The sequence below is a fragment of the Alligator mississippiensis genome, chromosome 13, assembly GCF_030867095.1.
Source record: "Alligator mississippiensis isolate rAllMis1 chromosome 13, rAllMis1, whole genome shotgun sequence".
NCBI lineage: Eukaryota > Metazoa > Chordata > Crocodylia > Alligatoridae > Alligator > Alligator mississippiensis.
The window spans coordinates 2165099-2185023 of NC_081836.1; the positions used below are offsets into that span (position 1 = coordinate 2165099).

The window sequence follows — 19925 nt, forward strand, 5'->3', positions numbered from 1 at the left end:
TGCGGAGCCCGGCTGCGTAAGGAGAAGTGGAAATCCCAACGGGGTGCCACGAGGGAGATACAATCAGTGAGACCTCTCAGGTCTGCACGGTGATTTGGGATGTGCCAGAACGAGCCGGGCATGTCCCACGCCACCCGGGAGAGCGATGAAGACTCCCGTGCCGCCGTGACTGGGGGTGCACAGCCCATGCAGGTCGCCGCAGCAGGAGCCCAGGCGATGAGCCAGGTCTAGGACTCCCCGGCACTAGCCCTGGCTTCAAGCCCAGAATTTAAGACAAGTCACTAATTTCTTGCAGCTACCCAGCTTCGCAGTGCTCAGTCATTGCTACCAAGACAACTGAGGGTGTACCACCCCCATCATGGCACGCTGGGTGTTTTCCAACTGAGTACCACTGGCAAAACCCACCCAACCGTGACCTCTTCCCAACCGTCTCTGAAAAGGTAGCTGCAATGGTCCTCGTTCCCATGCAAACAACTCGTTAGGAATAAAGGCGCGCTGTTACAAAGCAATGCATTGCAAACGTGAGCAAGGGAAGGAAAAAAAGCAAGTCGCTTTTACATCGTTGGGGCACTTGCTCAGTCACTGCAGATCTGTGCGGTAGATCGTGTTCCCTGGCACGCGTGGGCTATATAACAAAACATAGGACTTAATATCCACAGGAAAATGTTTATATGCATCGTGAACACTTGTATTCTGGCTACAGGAAGGGGAAATACATCATCCCAGTTGCTTTTCTCCTAAATCAAAGTTGAGCCAAGACAAGGACTTGGGGTTGAAATCTTTTGAAGGAAAATGTGATGTTACAATGGATAATGTGTGCATGCTATTCTTTTACTAAGCTTGTAATCTGTGCCGGGTCCAAAACAAGCATTAGAGCTGTTGTACTCGGGAATCAAACACCAGACATCTGCTAAGGTCGAATAAAGAAACTATCACTGGCACTGAGGCGAGTCTGTCTGAATCCACCGTGTCGCTGTGCAACTAAATGAACCTTAAGATGTTGCAGGAACATGCTCGAGCAGTCCTAAAGCTGATCAGTGAGAGATTGTATCCGACCATTCATTTTAATCAAGAACTTTTAAATACTGGGACAAGCATTTTTACATGTAACAAGCATAATGTTGTACATGTGTTTTAAAGGGTTTAGGCAATAAGTAGGTAACGCTTTGTAAAATTGATATTAAATATTATTAAAAGTTTCTTAATTAACATGAGCTAGCTATGGAAGATCACAAGACAACTGAAACAGCACCTAAAGCACTTGGGGCGCTTGTACACATGATGATTTGACCATATACATGTTTTTTTTTCCTTTTACTTATTTTTTTCCACACTAGCTCTGGATATTCTTGCTATCCATTCAGGTACCCCTTACTGTACCAAACCTTGCTGACCTTTTGGTTTCAATAGTAAGGGCAAGGGCGTGTCTAGGAGAAACAGCTGTAGACACAGTTAATAACATTTCCAGATGCTCCTAAGTGACTTAGGTGCCTGGGAGCCCAACATCCCAGCTACCCCCAAAATCGTTCTCTGGGCTTTGGGTCAAGTAAAGCAGGCCACAAGCAGTTGGAGGCTAACTCCACAACTGGGATATGATTGAATATGATCTTCAGCCCTCCCTCCTACACCAAGAAGTGTGTTGTTAGCTGGTTTTAATATATTCAATATATTTTAATAGATAAAATTTGGTGGGGGAGTTCGGGTCTGACAGTAATGTAGGTTCGCAATGAATAAGGGCAAAACATGGCTCCAGCAGAAGGCATCCTTCCCTTCAGCAACAGCCTGCTGGTTTTCAATGCAACACCTCCGAATTCCACGTCGATACACAGTAAAATAACGGCCCAATGATTTTCACGCAAGCAGTTTTAAGTACAGGATATGCTATGCATGAGGCGGTCGGTCGACGGCTAAAACGCAGCTAACTCTCTGCTAACTCGACTGCTGTCAGGGCAATGGATGTCTTTCGGAAAAGAGACAGAATAGGTCTTTTCGGTACCTTCAGCGTCGAACAGCCAAACCCACTGAGACCCCAGTTGGTAAAAGGGAGCCTTTCTGGGCACTGAGTCCATCGGGCATCTCCAGGTTCCCAATAGTAAATCGTGTTATAATATTCCTCTTTGTTTTTATCATCCCGGTTTGTATATAGATTTGTTTTCTCACCGCCTAGCACGTAGATCCTCTTCTTCCAGCGTACCACGCCGGCACCAGCAATCTCAACGGGCAGCTTTGGGATGGCAACATCCTTGTTTGCTCGGCCATCCTCGCCCAGGAAGAAACACTTCCTCGTGCAGTGAAGGCTTCCTGAATCAGGCCACCCCTCGTTGTAATGTCTCGCTCTGCTCCTGAAATACCCACCGACCACGTAGATCCCGTTGTTCATGGAGACGGCTCCAGCCCAGCAGCACTCGAAGTCCAGGAGCACCTGCACCCACGCATCGGAGCTCGCCTTGTAGATCAAAACTTTCCTGGAAGCGGTCCAAGAGCCCCGGGCACCGGTCACCCCGCCGACTATATACAGCTTGTTCTTGAGCACGGTGGAAGCAAAATGGCTCAGTGTGAATGGCAGCCGAGAGATGGGCGCCCAGACCTTTTTCGCTAGGTCAAAGCACTCCGCCGAGTCGAGGTAGCCCTCGTAACAGCACCAGCCGCCGATGGCATAAAGCTTCTGGTTGCAATCGAGAAAGCCGTGCGACGCGCGGGGCGTGGACATGGAGGGCAGCCGTATCCACTGGCCTCGGAAAGAGCTGTACTCGTGGAGAGTGTCTGAATAAGAGTAGTCCCTGTGGACGCCCCCCGTGACGTAGAGCTTGTCTCTCACCGCCAAGCACCGCGCGCAATACAAGCATTTCAGCGGGGGCAGCTTTTCCCACGCCCCCGACTGCGGGTTGTAGCAGCCTATCTGAGAGTCCTTGATCTTCAGCTCCGGGCCCTCCTTGTTGAACAGGTCCACGCATACAATGCACTTGTTGTACATCCCCTGCCTGAGCCCGCCACACTCCTGGAGCCGCTCTTGCCCGTTGAGACGCTTCCACTGCAGCCGAATGTCTCGGTAATGCTCCGATTCGAGCTGGACTTCCCGCAGCTCTTCGTGGGTGAGGAGAGGCAGGCGGACGTGCTTCATTAGCTCACCCAGGAAGGCATGGCGTTTGGAGGATTGAAACCTCACCCAGCGCCGGACGACCCAGTACACGACGAGTTCGGAAGAGACCAGGAGGCTGTCGGAGGAGATGATGCTGATGAGAGAGCTGAGCTGCAGCTGTCGGAAGCTGTTGGCCTTCACGAAAAGGCGCCTGAAGTTCAGGCTGATGTGTCTCATGGCTGCTTGAAGCAGAGCTTGTTCGTTGTGGGCATAGCCCAGCTCATAAAGTTTCACGCAGTTCTTCAAGGAAACTTCTTTCAGAAGAAAACTGGGAGAAAAATTGGAATATGTGTTAACAGGAAGACCACGAGAATGAACTGTTGTATAAGCCCTTCATCCTGACAGGTTAGAATAACAGTATTACAAGACCGGGATTTAAGGTCATCCTATGGAAAGGACCAAGCTGACGGTCAGTGGCCTAGACATCAAGTCTCGGAGCCTGGGCAAATCAGCTGGGACTAGACCATGAAAAGCACTTAGGAAAATAGGAGCAAGCGGGACCTCCGGAGCGACTCGGTGCAGCCCCCTCTATCGCAGGCACCGCATCGTAGATCCCCCTCCATAAACCGGTGGCGCCCCTCTCTGAAAAAAGGTTAGGACCCAGCCCTACGCCTCGCCTTTCACTGCTCCTTCCACTTCCTCCTTCTGCCCCTCTCACTTCTGCTGTCTTTGCCACTTGCCTTTACTCCTCTCTCCTGGAGATTCAGGCTCCAACCTTGGAAGTCCTTTCTAAAGCTTCAGCTCCCTTTTGCAGCCCACTCCCCATGCCCTCTCAATTGGGAGCTGGAAAACAATCGCATCCTTCCCCAGAAACGTTCTTGTTCTGGTCTTTATTACTGCCCCAGAACCGCTCTTGCCCCGACTTCTTTCCTCTCTGCATAACAAGGCGGTTGCGAATCCCAGTCAAAAGGCACGGAGGTGTCTCCGTACGTAGAGGTAGGATGCATCACTCCTCTTGTTGAGTCCCACGTTTGGGCCACTCGACTTCAGTCGGGGTGCTGCACCGGGGAGCCGTGGGACTGGCTCCAGGCAGCAGCGGACGGGTGTTTAAGTGCTTTGTTTGGCTTGAGGACATCAAGACAATATATATTCAGCCTTGCTCCCGTGGCTTGGCTGAGTGTCTTGGTGCTGTTGCTTGACTGTCACGGTTGGCTCCTGCTTGGTTGATGCTCAGGTCTGTATTGCTCCCGGCTTCCCTGGCCCCTACCTCAGTCTGGACCATGACCCCTGGAAAGCTTTCTGGACCCCTGGACCAGCATGACCCCTGGAAAGCTTCCTACTCCTGCCTTGGTCTTGTCTCCCAGCCCTGGGAGACTCTAAGTTGCCGAAGGCGTTGGCCATCCCAGTAGACCCAAGTGCCTCCCTTCCGGTTCCTTTAGAGGTGGCGGGGAACACATCGCTGGCTCAGCACAGCTCTCCCACCAGCCAAAACCATACATACGTCCAGAGCAACATAGCATGTGCATCACTATTACCTGGTGCAGATCTCCAGGAGCGGGAGGATCTGAAGCCTGCTGGCTGCTACAAACACAGCCTGGGCTGACTCCGCCGTGATGGAGATCTCCTCGGTGTACAGGTAGTTCAGGACGGTTTGCACGGTGAAGGGGTCCATGTCATGCATCAGAATTTCGCCGTCGTGGGACTCTTTGAAGGAGTTGACGAACATGGCTCGGAAGTAGGGGTTGACTGCAGCCAGCAGCATCCTGCGCGGAGAAAGAAGACGCGGTCAATGGGCACGGTGCTGTCTTGAGAGGAATAGAAGAATTAGGGGAAATCCTGGCTGCACGTGCACAGGCTTCAGCAGGAGCAGAATTGCACCCCGAGCCGTGGAGGATGTAAGGAACGTGTGGAGTTTGATAAATAAATGAAAGGAAAAACTGCAGCCAAACTGGCAGGCATTGAATACTGGAGTTTCTGTCGTGCCACATCCTTTCCCTTTCGGTTTCAAGATTGCTAAACAGAGCTCTGGTCTTCTCCTCCCTGCCTCCACCTGTTCAGTAATCTTTCTCTTGCTACCGGCACAAAGCAAAACTAGTCTCTCTCTCTGAGACCATGACCTGGTTTCTGATTTTAGTTTGGTTAAAAGGAATGAGATGAAAAGAGGCTGAAATGGCATGCCTAATTAAAGGGGGGTAGGTTAATGCCTAACGAACATATCCATTTGACCATGTATAACCATTGGCATGCATAACCTTTGCTTTTCTGCCAAGAAATGGTATGGGGAAATGAAGAAACAGCCCTAACTAGACTGCTGTGAATGCACCTGCCAGAGTCGGGATGCCCAGAGTTGAAAGACAGGCCAAGGAATGAAATAAGTTGATCAAAATGCAGATTGCAAGACCTAAAGACGAGGGTTTGTTTATTCTCCTCTCAGATCAGGTCTGCTCTGGTGTAGCTCGTGCGCGAATCAGCCTTGTGAAACACCACGGGCTCGGGTGAAACGACACATTCAGAACAAGGCCATTACTCCATTTGACTGTGTGCTATTACAGCTAGTCTAAAAGAAAGAGCATGCGGTAACAGCAGAGGACTCCTGGAGGAGGGTAGCTAGAAATTAATTTTAATTTCAAAAGACTTCTTGATTTTGGGAACGAGTCAAACAGAAATCTGACATTGGGGCATGGCCTACAAAAAAATAGAAGGCCTGCAGAAAAAAAAAAGTCAGAGACAAAACCAGAGAATTGCCTTTGCTAACAGACATATTAAAAAGATTGCTCAGATGATTCAAACTTCACTTTCTGGGAGAACATGAGACAAATTAAACCAACTAGAAACCCGACTGAAGAGAAGTGAGATTTGTACAGTTATCCTGTGATGAGATGTCAGGGTATCGTTGTCTTTACGTACGAATCTTCCACTGAAGCAACGCGAGAGGTGACGACGCACACGAGCCGAAGCCATCCTACCTGTGACATGGGAACCGCTGTCCTTCGGTCACGATGGTGGCATCACAGAGCTGCTGGTTTTGGTACAACTTCTTGAAACCTGCCGAGACAAAGATGCGGCAAGGCTTCAAATGTGAACTATCCAGGGGGAGAGAAGAAACCGCCGGGGCAGTGACTGATCTCAGGGAAATTGTACCTAAACCGTGTTAAATAGTTGGCAGCTCAGCAACATGGTTTGGTGACAGCTGGAGATATGACCCTCCCCTTCCATGGGACATTGCACCGAAGGGACCCGTTCTTAGGGACCCTCGTGCGAAAAGCAGCCCGCCTACCCTCACGGATGCAGTGGTCCAGTGGTTGAAGTGCCGCTCTCTCTTCTCCTCTGTCCATCTGGGAGATGATCCTGCCGGTCCGGAGACAGGGCTGGGATCTCTGACGGGGAAGTCAGACTTCAAGAGGGTCCGTATTACACGGCAGGCCCGCTGGAAGAAAGGAAATCAAGCTAGCGACACTTGACCGCCATCAGAGGGACGCAGTCCTTTTGATGTCTCACCTCTGCAGTGAAACCTCAGCAGATGTCCTGTCTTCCCCCTGGGTCACGACTGTCCCTCATTTCCCCCATTGTTTTCAGGCAGATATCTGCACCAGGTTCAGAGATAACTATTTAAACACACCTGTGCACCCTGAAGCTGTCGGTTGCCTCATGTTTCCTCCTTTTTGCTTTATCCCCTTCCACTGCAGCCATGTACTCCTTGCTGCTCTTTACCTTCAGAAGCAGAGACACGGTCTTAGTCCCTAGTTTTATGTACAAGGCACTAGGGGAACATCCTCAAAGCCACAGCCGGTCTTTGGTGAAATGACAGATGCTCACATGCTCAAGGGCTACGATGGGCAGGAGAAAGGAAACCCAGAAATGCTCTGGTGTGGCCTTAAGGGTATGACATCCCCACAAAAGCCATGGAAGCCAATTCAAGGTGAGAGCCTGTTCACTATTCCCTTTGCACGCCACGAGCCTCTTGCTTTTGCATAGAAAGGCTCTCTTCAAGATGCTGAGAGATATTAAGTCAAGGAGAAATGCATACTTAAGGGCCAGACTTTCAGAAGGGCAGAACATCTGTAACTGGGGTCAGACTTTGAAAAGCTCCCATGCCCCATTTAAACCTCTCTGGAAGACGGCTAGAGTTTCTCAAAGGGATATTCTGGGGACTTGGACATTTTTAAAATGCACGCCTAGGAGCAATGTCTTCTGCAGGTGGGAAGCTGGGCAGGTATCTACCAGTACCCGTTGGGGCTGCGTTGTACGACTGGTAGGCAATTTTCTCGGTTACAGAAGGGCAGCATTTGGGGAAAATAAAATAAATGTGCCCTTCAGAGGGAAGACATAGCCCTGGTTAGAGACTAACCTGAGACACTGCCACAAGCTGTTTAGATGGATCGCGCCACGCAAGATCCTTCCAACCCAGGGAAATCCAGGTTATCCTACACAGCACCTCCCAGACCTGCTATGCCATGTACAGTCACATCTCCCTAAACTTGGTGGGCTTCCCTAATTCCTCCAGTTTATAGGATCATTGAAAACTCAGGCTGGTAAGGACCTCACGAGGTCGCCTCGTCCAGCCCCCTGCTCAAGGCAGGATCATCTCCAGCCAAACCGTCCCAGCCACGTGCCTGCCTGACCTGACCTGCCTTTGAGGGTGTGCTGGCCTGGAAGTCGTGCACGGCTCGCTCTGTGCAGACCTTACAGCCTGCAACGCCGAAGACACGAGCGACGAGGGTCCAGGAGTAACGATATTGCCACATCCGGCCCCGATCTATTAATCGTCTCCTAATTGGTGGAGCTGGGATTTGTGTCACAGTCTGTTTTGCATACTGTGTTGTGACCCATGGGCCTGGGCTTGGTCACGCTGCAGTGGGGACAACGCGTGGGGCTGCGCTGAAACGAAGTACCGGTACCCATGTAGATGCAGCAGCAAGGAGATCTGCACAGGTCAACCGCCTGCATATTTATTCCCTTATCTTTCGGGGAGGGAGCTGTTATGGCTACACTGCCGGCAGTACCTGAGCTAGCCCGGGTCCATCTCGCCTGGGGCTGGCTACCTGGGAAGAGGGAAAGAAGGTGCCATGCTGCAAAGTGCCTCCTCCCCACCTCTGTCTCATCTGGTGCCCCAGGCTTCCTACCACTGAGGCCAGCAGATGCAGGGGAGGGGGCTACAGAGGGTCCCACGACCCCCAAGCCTCGATGGAGAGCTTCGTGCAGGGTGCCGAGGTACGCTCCTGTCAGATACAAGGTGTGGCTGTCAACGCTTGCATTCAGCCTCGTTACGACAGCGCATCAGATCGAAGAATCAAGCTTGGGGTTTCTTCGGCTTTTACAGACAGCTCAGTTGGGTTTTTTTACTGATTTTGCAAGCTTTTCTTACGGATTGTCCATAGATTTACCAATAGTTGGTAGCCCTCCGCTTCGGCCAGGAGGCAGCTGGAGGAGAGACCGTGTGCCAAGAGGCTAGTCTGGGGCGGGGGACCCGTGGAGCACCCTCGCTCAGCAGCCGTGGGTCTGCACGCCACTAGCACGGATCCAGCTCGTTGCCTCCCTGGTTTCCCGAAGCGCAGAGCACCGAAGAGACAGGACGATGCAGCAGTCCCTGCCCTTCCCCTCCACCGGCCCTGGAGCCTCAACCAGCCCTGGAAGGGGCCTTGACTGAGTGTTTTTCCACAGAGCTGTATTTGTTCCCCATTATCTGCCTGCACAACGCCCAGGGCTGTGGCCCCTGTCTGCACTGAGATAGGGGAGGAAGCGGAAGCTGGGGCTGATTCCCGTGAGCCATGCCAGGCACGGCCTCACCTCCAGCGCTGTCTGGGAACGCCGGATGGAGCGGTGGAGTCAGCAGAGGAACAAACAAGCATGGTCTATTCCTGACACTTGCCCAAACGTTTCCTGTTACTCAGCTCCAGGCCTGTTCCCGCAGCAAGCACGGGAACTTCCAGCCCCAGCCCTGCAAGCGCGGGGCCCCTGGAGCCCCCACACAATCCCGGGGCAACAGGCAGGTAAGCAAGCACCCCCTTCATCCTCGGCAGGGAGGGAACCAGAGGCAGCGAGGGACCCTTGCTGGCTGTACTGCAGGTGGAGCTCCACTAACCAGCAGCTGTAGTAGGCTCTTACCCACACACTTAACTAGGGCGCCGCATGGGCTTGGAAGGGTCCGACCCCAACTGATCCGCGTCCCTCCACGTCGATGCTCCCTGTTCAGCACGCACCCCAAACAGCGTGCAATGCATTCCCGGGAGCATGCACAGGGCCGGTGGTGCAGGTACCGGGGATCCTGCCTCCCAGCCTATCTGTTCAGTCCCAGCTGTGGGATCACCGCTGCCCAGGACCTCCTTGTTTGCAGCTCGGGATGCCGGGCCTTCGCTCCCGCTGCTTCCTGCATGGAGGGCCAAGTAGGGGGCACTCCTGTGCCGAGAAACCCCCTTCACTGCACCCCACCAAAACCTGGCTTTGGATGCCACCTCAGGGGCACCAACTTCTGGAGCACACCCGCATGCCTCGGGTACCGCTGCCACCCCTGGACTCAGGCCTTTATCTGGGCCCTGTGCCGCCCGGGATACACAGGCCCTGTAGACCAACCTCGGGGTGCGACCCAAATCAGGGTCCTCATTAGGGTCACGGCAGTTAACAGTGGTGGCAGGTAATGGTGCAGTGTTTAGGGTCACAGCAAAAAAGGGTTGGGAACCATTTGGGACTGTGAAGTGCTTCTGTGAACCTGAAGGGTTTTTGAACCCGAAAGCTTGCTTAATAACTATTCTCCAACTATTTGGGTTGGTCTAATAAAAGATATCACATTCACCCAAGGAACCTTGTCTGTCCATGAACCTGAAGCACAGAAAGTCGCCTCCCTTGGTCAGCCGGGCCAGGGGGACAGAAAAGTTGTGCCCAATCCCTCTCCTGCGGGCACCACCGAGCTTGTTATAGCGGATCGCTTTATTGGGTAGAGAGGGTAGGCGTGGGGAGGGATACAAGCTGGGGAAGTATTCAAGAACGACCCAGAGCCAACTGTACGGCTTGCTCGCCTTTGACACGTGTCTACGTTACACTCGGCTATACTTCTAGATAAGTTTCAGGTGGGTCACGAGTATCGTCCAGAGGCCGATTGAGCTTCCCCTGGAGGCGGGCAGTTCACGGTGCGTCCGTGAGTTTCAAGATGCCTCTCTTCCCACCCCGAGATGGAGGGCCCTTAAATAACCGCTCAGCCCTCACCTTCTGGACCCAGTCGGGGCAGGTGTGGTTGGAGGCCAACCAACCGATTTTAAAAGCATCCTGGTCACCTAAGGGTGTGACATGGCTCAAGCCCCCCGCCCCCGTGCCATGAGGTCACGGCTTGAAGCGATGGAGCAGGCATCCCCACCATCTTACCTGTGGTCCGACAGGTAGGCAGCGAGCTGGTTGCTTAGCAACCAGAGTGATGGACACAAGGGGGGCGGAACAGGATTCCTTCACACCTGCAACCTCCACCTTGCAAGAGGAGAGCGGTGCGGAGGATCCCCACTCCTCGGTGTGCAATGAAAATCCTGCACCTGTGTTAATCAGGGCTCCTCGTGCCCAGGTCTCTGCACTTTCCAGGACGGGCTCTTAATTCCTGAGTCTCAAAGGCTGGGGCCTTCACACGTGCTACGTCCAGCCCCCTCGCTGCCTGCCAAGATCAGGCACGACCCTTCCTGCCAGCTCGGCTCCTGCCATCGCCTCGCCCTGCTGCAGCCCCTCTTATCAAAGCCGCAGTGCAGCTCTCGGTCTGCGCTGAACACCAGCAAGTGCCACTTGAAGCTGAGCGCTCGGGCCCTGAGCCGTGCTGCGGGGACCCTGCCTCCCCAAGTGTTTGCTCAGGAGGGGCCCGTGTTTGTCCGCTCGCCTCCCACTAGCCTCCAGCTGCTCCCAGATGCCCTGGAGACCCGGCTCCAAAAGAAAATCAAGAAAAAGGCAAGAAAGGATAATGTGGAGAGAAGCCAAGTGGCTGTTCCAGGCTGCGGGAAACGCCTTCCTAGTTCCAGGCAAAACCTCCCTGCCCTGCAAACTTTGTTTGTCCCAGTCCTCTGCTAGCAAGCCAGAGCCTGCCAGTGCCCAGCGAGGAGCTGGACCGGGCATAGCTGCCCGTCTGTGCCACTTCAGGGCAGACTGGATGACCCTAACCAGTCTCTAGCTGCAAGGTACAGGGGTCAAAGGCTGCCTGCGTGTCCTTTGGGGCCTGCCAGGGCGCTTGTACCAGGGACATTTCATGCCACCCTCACCTGCAAAGCCAGGGGGACTGCCCGCAGCTGCCAGTCTATCCTCCCACCTGGTGCAGGACAGGGCCCTGAGCCGCGGACGGAAACCTGGTACCTCGTGGGTGGGTGCAAGCAGCTCCCATAGGCGCCCGCTCTCGAAGGCTGATTCCCCTCTGCGCCGGCGGCCAGTTGCCACCGTGGCTCAGTACCCGTGCTGCAGCAGCTCCCTTCCGGCTCCCAGGACCTTCTGGAGGGTGAGGAAACTTTTATCCTGGGTTATCCCCTTTAGAGAAATCCCCCATTTGCTATGTGGCCATGCCAAGGAGCCCTGGTCACAGGCCAGGACCCCAGGGTGCCAGGCGCTGGTCAAACCCAGGACAAGGCAAGCCACCCCTGCCCTGCACAAAGGAGCAAACAATCCCTTCCCGTGTCCAGGGCATGTTCGCTGCAACGTGCCCAGCCGGAGCCAGAGGCAAGTGCCATGCTCTGGACTCGCAATGCAAGGGGCAGCAAGGACGGCGAAGCTGGCTGGCAGCTTATTCACTACCAAGGAGCAATGTCATGTATATATTGTGGTTGGAAAGGTTTCCTGCTGTTCTTTGTTGCTCATAGGAAAAAGATGAACTTGGACATATTTTTTATTCACTGAAGACCATGTAATGTTAAGTAGCCTACACGAGGTGCAGAGGGATGGGTGGGTGGATGTGCAGATACATGATAGAGAGAGAGATAGAGAGAGAGAGGTGATGTGCACTTGGTACCGCAGAGCCCCACGGTAGCGCTGGCCTGGAGAGAGCCGCAGGGCTGGATGGTTTTAGCTGCCCCTCGAGTTGAAAGCAGTGATTTCTTCCTGGTGAAAACAATGTGCTTTCCCTCCTTGGGAGTGTTGACTCTGAAACTCATGCTAAGCTTGGGCCTACTCACAAAAGTTAAAATGCAGAATAATACTACTAACTGCATATTGCAAGAGGATGCGAGTTCAGGGCTAGGCCATCTGGGAAGGAATAATGAAGTATCTCTTCCACCTTATCTTGCTATATTCAGGATGATTTCAAGCAGACTCTTAGTTGTCTGGTGTGTAATGGTATGAAATGTCTATCCTTGATTAATTAGTATGGTAAATATTTCTTTTGCGACTAACTCGTGTTTATGCGCAGGAAGACATTCTCCATATGTGATAGATGTCTCCTCCTGATTCAGTGCGTTTGTCCTGGCTGTTAATCACTTCCTGTGTCCCAAACTGGATCACCTCCTTACTGAAGAAGGTAACTCATTCAAATTAAACATTTCTGATAACCAGTGATGAGCAGGTTTTTCCTGTCAATCACTGCCTGGGACTCTGTCTTGATTTACTACAAGGATGCTCTGAAGATGCTAAACTAAGGGTATAAAAAGGCAGTAAAACAGCAAACGGCGCGTGCGCTTCAAGAGTGAGAAATCTCTCAGACACCAGTTGCTGATGCTCCGACTTACTCGAGAAGCTGAACATTAACAGACCACCTCTTCGTCACCTGTTTGGTGAGAAGTCATCACCTTACAGCTAATTACTGGACTTGGATTGGGTTCGGGCTCACTTGACTTGATTTTAAATACTTGTAGTAAATAAAGCCTTTCTCTTCAGTCCTGAAATGAGGTGTCGTGCCAATCCCTGGGCCAGTCCGGAAGCCCAGGTTTTTATTTGCTGACAGGAAGCAATAGGCGCCGCAGGGGCAGGGCCCGTGGGGACCCGCTTTAGGGCTGCCCAGGCTTGCAGGGGGAGGTGACGGCAGTCTCGGCGGGCAGCTCGGTGCTGGCTGCAGTCTAGGAGCAGCATCTGGGCACGAGGGCTGCAGGCATGGTCACAGCCGGCTGGGCCGTGCTGCCCAGTGCAGATGTCCTGAGCAGCTGCCCCTCGGTGGGCAGCGGGGCACGGACCATTGCAGATCAGGGTGCATGTCCTTGCATGTCCTGCACACCCCGTTTCTGTTGAGCCAGGCAGGAGGGGAACAGCCTCCCAGACACACATGTGGGTCACTGCAGGACAAAGCCGCACAGGCGCTGTGCTGTCATCACGGGGAGACCCTGCAATCTCACCGTAACCCTAAATCACCCTGCCCGGACCTGTGTTTACCTCCTGCCTGCTGGCTCGCAGCCTGGGATCACTGTGCAGTGATCACAGATCATTAAACACCAGGCTCTCCCGGATGGTGCCTCTGCCCAGACCCGGCCCTGCCGCCCACCCCCACACTGGAGAGCAGCTCGTGACAGTCCCCGGGACCCCCTGCTTTCACCCGCTATCTGAGCCGGTGACACCCTCCCTCCCTCCCTCCCCTGCATGCACAGGGACCGGCCTTGGAGCCCATCTGCCAGGCTGCTCCCTTCTTGCATGCCTGGAAGGAACGACTGACTCACCCACTTGGCATCCTCCGGAGCAATCAACCCAGTGCTATTTAAAACCCCAGGCTATAGCCTGCTTTCCTGTCCCTAGCTGTCATCCCAGGGCTGCCCTTCCCTCCACAGACAGGCAGAAGGGCAATGATGCAGGCTGGGCTGGAGACCCCACAGACACGCCAGCTGGGTGCACGGCACCTGGCAGCTGGCGCTGCATGGCAGGCAACTTAGCTCGAGCTTGCCCCGAGGGACTAAGGCAGCACCAGAGGAGCGACAGCAAGCTAACTTATAGCAATAAACCGGCAGTGGGCATCCTCTCTTCTGCATTGCCGCAGCCTCTGGCTGGGGCCAGCAGCCTAACAGGCTCCATCTGCGTGGTGCTCGGTGCACGAGGTCCCAATGACGTGAATGGGAGCTGGGGGCTCAGCACCTCTGGATGCTTCCCGGGGGCTGTCACGAGGCTCCAGCAGGGGCTTGGGCTGCACAGAAGCCAGAGCTGAGCCCAGAGGGCCCTGCCCGTGTGAACCCAGCTCCCCATCCCCACCTGTTCCCGCTCATCCTGGTCCCTGCAGCCCCTGTGGGCACGACCTGGGGGCAGGACTCCTGGGTTCTGCTCTTGCTTCTGCCTCCATGGAGCCGTGGTGGGGAACCCCTGCCCTCCTCCTCCCTGGGGGGCTCGGGAAAGGCTTGGGATGAGCCACCACACTTGGGCAGGTGGCCAAGAGAGACATCCCTTCCCCTCCCAGCACGGGGAGCTGAAGCAAGGGATGCTTCTGCCCAAAGGCCACTTGCTCTCCGTTCCCAGCCAGGCTGCCCTCCCCATGACAGGCATGGAGAGAGGGGCTTTGTGTGCTGCTGAAAGCAGGGAGGGAGCTGGCACCGGCGGCCCTATTGATCCCCAGCATCAGAGCCGGGAGCGCCGGACATCAAAGCAGCGTGGAGGGGCGAAGGGGCCTCCTTTGCAGCTTCTCTCTCGGGCCCAGGATGCACCGCAGCTGCCCATGTCCTGGGGACAAACCGCTCCCTTCACAGCTCTGCCAGCGGTGACCTCCGAGCTGGGCGTGGGATAGCAGGGGCCTGGGCGCTGCCTCCTCCTCTTCCTCCCAGGTGCCAGGGGACCTGCAGCAGGAGGGCACGGGGGGTTGTACCCATGTTGACCTGCCTCGACACCACGCTGAGCTGTTCTCACCACCGCTGGGGACGACGGTGGGTGTGGGTGCAGCTCGGTGCTCCCTGCCATCACAAGATCCCCCCAGACCCTCGCTGCCTGGGGTCAGAGCTGCCCCAGGGTCAAGCACAGCTCGAGGCTTCATCGGTTGCAATGAAGAGCCCCGAACATCACAGCCTGGTCCCCGCTCCCCAATCTCCCTGGCAATGGCAAAGGAGCGGAGGTGAATGGCGGCCCAGTTTAGCAGAAAGCGATTGACCCGACCTCTGTGTTTTCCAACAATTACAAACACGGCAGCAGAACAAAAAGCGACAGCTCCCCCGGCACTGCCCCAGCATGGTCCCTTCTCCCCGGGCAAGCGGGCAGAGAGCAGGCTTTGCACAGCCCTGCAGCCAGACCTGCAGTCCGAGGCCAGCAGAGACCCCAGCCCCAGTTTTCCAGCCCCCCAGGGAGCCTCACAAGAGAGGAGGTGGGCTCAAGGCATGGAAATAGGCCTCTAAATCTGCAGCTCATCCTCCTGGGCCCTAGTTAGGTGTGTTGGCTTTTATTTCCAGTGCTTACACCAGGCCTGGGAGAGCAGCACCTCTGCACTGAGGCAGGACGGTCCCTGCAGCGTACACCAGCAGCAGGGCACCCCTGGGCAGGCTGCCCCCAGAGATGGGGGTCTCCCTGCCGGATGGGTGTTCCTGGGTGGGCATTGCCCCCACAGCCTGAGTCCGACAGCGCCTGCACGACTGAGCCACTTGGTGCTTGGGCTGGGGCTGCAGCCGCTCTGCATTAGCTGGGATCCGCGGAGCTGCTCATCCATGGGGGGATGTGGCCTGGAGAGACCTCCCAGGAACAGGTTTGAGGCCCAGGCTGCAGGAAACGGGTTAATTATTAATGGCACCTGGAGCCCTGTGGCTGGGGAGCTGTTTGCAGAGCAGGAGGGGGAAGATTCCTCCGCACCCCCATGGAAATGCCGGAGGGCTGGAGCGCAACGGGCACTTCCCTGGGCTGCGGTGGGGGAGCTCTGGCCTGCACCTGCTTGCAGCGTGGGCACACGGACGGCAGGCTCGCTGTCCACCTTGCACCCATCACTGCCATGTCTGGTCCTTTCGTGCATCCGCTGCGTAAGGGGCACCGCCGGGGAGTCGCCCTCGGCCTATGATTTGGCAGTGGTTAGGAGCAGAGCCGTGGCACCATGCTGTAGCAGAGGAGGTGCTGGCTGGGCTCCCTGGGGCATGCCGCATGGTGCAAATCCAGCTGGGCTCTCTGGATTTTCTGCCCCATTTTTCTTCCAAGGCACCGAAGACCCGGCCCTGGGAATCCAGGCCGAGTTTTCTGCAGAGCCCAGCCCATGCCTGCCTGGGATTTTGGGAATCTGATCAGGCTGGGAATGCTCCTGCCCTGCAGATGTGCTCAGTGCATCTCGCTGCTGGGCCTCACCGCCCCGGGGCACGCCGGGGTCTCGCTTCTCCTCTGCAGCTGGCATGGGGGAGCAGCTTGGTAAAGCCAGGATCCTCTGCAAACCCGCTTGGTACCACCCTGGGGCAGCACAGAGGGCAGGAAAGGCACCTCTGATGTCTGTGGGCAAGCCAGGTGGGCTTTAGCAAGTCACAGGGTGCAGCAGCATCCACAATCCCCTCCAGTGCATGGGCTGCGGGCTCTGGGAGCCCATCACGCAGCAGGCACCAGGACTCACAGCACGAAGTGTGACAGACCAGGGTGGCAAATTCTGGCCCTGGCATGAATTGCAGGAGACCCTCTGCCCACGCAAGGAGGTGTTTGGTATAAGGAGGTGCTTGGTCTGCAAAAGGCTGGGACGCAGTTGCAGGTAGACAGCAGTTAAGAGTCTGCCAGGCTGGGAGCCCGGGGTGCAGTGCGTGAGGGTGGAGGGCAAGGGGTAGAGAAGAGAGGAGGCCGGTGGGCTGAGGGAGAAGCACAGAGCCTGGGTTGCCCTCTCCGCCTGAAGAAAGCACATGGTTTAGTTCTGTGTGGTAGCTGCTTATTTTATTGTTTGCTTTGCTTGGCATAGGGACGAGCTTGCCCCGGGCACGGTAAAGGTAAACTGGTTGGCATCTGAACTCAGAGCTGCCTGGCCTTGATGAGGAAGCAGGGGAGTGGCCTGCCTACGCTTGGCCAGGGAGCTGGAAACTGGGGGTGAAGGCGAGTTTACGTGGTCGGCCACGGCTGTCACATGGGGTTAGCTTCAGCCACAGATAGGTTGCTGTGAACTATCTGCTCATCACCAAGGAGTAAGGCCAAAAGCTTTCATTAAAGCCGTTCATTAAAGATAGCTGGTGGGGCAGGGAAGGGATGTCCCAGGCCTGTACTGGAATGCAGCCACTTCTGGGGAGAGATGCAGCAGCCGGTTAACAGCAGCCAGAGACCTGGGTGGCCACAGCCCTGGAGTCGCCCGTGCTGCTCCCTGCACCAGCCCAGAGGCCCCAGCCTCACACAGCTTCCCCTGGGCCGTGGCGGGGTGCCGGAGGGGAGATTTGCCTTGTCCACGGGCAGATCCAGTGGGATTTCCCTCTCCTCCAGGGTGGGGGGAATCAGTGGCAGGCAGGAGACTGAACCCCCATGGTTGGCTCTCCCTCCGGCATGGCCTGGCATGTGGGAGGCTCTGGGATGTGCAAGGCTGGGCTGCACTGCCTGATGGGGAGGGGACATGGTCTCACCCCTTCCCTCTCCTCTGCCCCAGCGCCTGGAAGTGCCCTGTAAGCACTGCAAGAGCCATGTTGTAGCTGTGAAACGAAGCAAGCCACGAGAAACTGCCTGTAGGTAGTGGATCCTCTCCCTCTATGGGCAAACCTCAGCCTCCATCTTGCCACAGTGCTGTCTGATGGGCAGGGATTCAACCAGGAACCTCTCCCAGCTCTGCCCCACGGATGCTGGCAGGCACAAAGGGGCTGAAGGGCATATCTCCTGGTTGTGTGCTGCCTCTGCCTCCTGTGTGGTCCATGGCAGCAGCTCTGCATCGATGAGCACCACCGGTCCACGGGGTCGATGACCCAGCACAGTCTCCAGGAAGGATGCCCTGGGAGCCCTTATTCAAAGGCGGCCTGGGTGGGGTAGGGGGACAGGGCTGCGCTGGACCACACAGGCTCAGGTGCATGGGCTGGAAGCCAAGGACCTGCCTGCTCTCTAGCCTCCTTGGCTGCTTGTTCCCGGGACAAAGGTCCCGAACTGCGCTCTCAGCATGCTGCCTGTGTGTGCAGCTGAGAGAGCGCACGACCCATTCACTGACTCCTTGCCTGCCGGGTGGCATCACGTGGCTGCTCTCACGCACCTGCTGCGTCACCGGGTCAGTGCCGGGCAGTGGAGGGCCAGGTATGCCCAGGAACGCTGCCCAGCTCCGGGGATTTGCCCTGGCAGGATCCTGTGCCAGCTGCCAGTGATGATGGGTGGCTCAGCACTGGGACCTGGCAAGGGTGTCAGCGGGTGCTCGGGTGTGAGCACAGGCAGTGCTGCTCAGTGGCTGCTTGCTTGTGTGCATCAGCTGCAAGCTAGTTGCACACCTGTATGGCCTGTGCGAGGGACCCCAGGAACAGAGCTGCTGGCCACCACGAGCGCTCCCTTCTGTCCTGTCCTATCCCCAAGGTATCCAGCTTCATGTGGCCCAGCAAGGGACCCCAGTGCCAGGTGCCCTGTGCAGCAGGACGGGGGCTCGTCCACCCGCAGGGGAGCTGTGCACTGTAGCACTCGTGTCACCCAGGGAGAGACGCGGTGCTTGGCCCCCGCCGCCAATGCTTACCCAGCCAGGGTGTTGCATGGAGAAGCCTGGCGGGGTGTGAATAAAAGGCTGCTGGAGAAGAAAGCGCGGGGAAGCTGATGAGGACAACAAAGCTGGCCATGTGCCCCAGGCTGCTTGCCCCTGCTCCCCCTGGCCTGGGCAAAGGGAGATCAGGAGTGGTATTGCGGGACGAGGCCCCCTCCTCGGGCAGATCTAGGCTTGGCACTTGGAGCCTGCCGGCACCCCAACCCCGCAGCCCCGAGCTCGCCGCCGGGTCTCTGCCGTGGGGTGCGGGGTCAGGATCAGTGTGCGGAGCCAGGCAGTGCCTTGGCTCTTTCTAGCTTTCACGTGTGGCCCCGGGAAGGGACCTTTGCTTTCCTTTCACTCCGGAGTCGGGCTTGCCTGGATCGTCCCAGGAGCCAGGAGCCTTTCGGTTTTGCTCCGTGCACACGTGCTCGTGTCCCTCCACACCGGCTCGGCAGCCGCGTCCCGTGCCCGTGCCCGTCCCCGTCCCTGCGCGGCCTGCCGGGGCAGGGGGCAGCCCTGGGGCCGGGGCTCGGGGCGGGGGCGGTCGGGGCCGGGCGCTGCCCCGCTCCGCCCCGCTCCGCTCCGCACTCCAGGCCGGGATTGCGGCGGGGCGGGACGAGGGAGCCGGGCGCCGGGGCCGGGAAAGTTACTTAGTTGCGGGCTGGATCCGGAGCCGCCCGGGGCCGGACAAAGGGAGGAGGGAAGGGGCGGCCCGGACAGCCCCAGCCCCGGGACGCCGCGAGGCTCCGGCTCCGGCTCCGGCTCGCTGCGAGGATGTGGCCCCGGCTGCTGCTGCTGCTGCTGCTGCTGCTCGGCGTGAGTGCGGGCGCGGGCGGGCCCCGATCCTGCCCCGGGTCCGGCCGTCGGGGCGGGGGGAGCGGAGGGGTGCGAAGAGCGGCCCCAGCCCTGCCTCTGCACGGGGCAAGGCTGGGGCGGGGGCCTGTGCCCCCGGGTTGGTGCGCGGCGTGCCCCCCGAGGGCTGCGGTGGGTTTTGCCCCGCGCCGCGCCGCGCCGTGCACTGGGCGGGCTGGGCCCCGCCGCTGCCTGGCCGGGGTGACAGCTCCCGGCCTTGGCGCAGCCCAAAGGCCCCGTCTTGGGGCAGAGGGGACGTGCATGTGCAGCGCGGTCCTGGCCCAGCCGGCCCCGGGGAGCGTGCCCGGGCCGGGCTGGGAGGCAGCCCAGTGTTCAGGAATAGCCCGGAGCGAGCTGTGGTTTGGGAGGAGGTGGAACAGAAGGCGCTTGAGAAGCTGGGGTGGGGCCGGGCGGCGCGGGGCAGGCTCTCGCTTTGGCCCATGCGGGGTGCCAGAAGGCGACGTGGAGGCGGGGAGGCATGCCCAGGTCGCCCCCGGCGTGGCTGGGTGG

At 57.0% G+C, this 19925-nt stretch overlaps 2 protein-coding genes across 2 annotated transcripts in view; one reads left to right on the plus strand and one right to left on the minus strand.

Annotated features, from left to right (window-relative positions):
* Positions 1-892: 892 nt before the first annotated feature.
* On the minus strand, positions 893-7108 carry LOC102559825 (kelch-like protein 6). Its single transcript, XM_019495281.2, has 5 exons — positions 6699-7108; positions 6357-6506; positions 6046-6124; positions 4615-4842; positions 893-3407 (listed from the first exon to the last, which is right to left on the minus strand). The coding sequence occupies exons 2-5, from the start codon at positions 6412-6414 to the stop codon at positions 1919-1921; spliced, it is 1854 nt and encodes a 617-aa protein (XP_019350826.1). The 5' UTR covers positions 6415-6506; positions 6699-7108; the 3' UTR covers positions 893-1918.
* A 12060-nt stretch (positions 7109-19168) lies between these two features.
* HSPG2 (heparan sulfate proteoglycan 2) overlaps positions 19169-19925 on the plus strand; it is an 89224-nt gene continuing 88467 nt past the window's right edge. Inside the window, exon 1 of the mRNA XM_059716716.1 lies at positions 19169-19379. Coding sequence (XP_059572699.1) covers positions 19338-19379 — 42 coding nt within the window. The 5' untranslated portion in view covers positions 19169-19337. The remainder of the gene's footprint in view (positions 19380-19925) is intronic.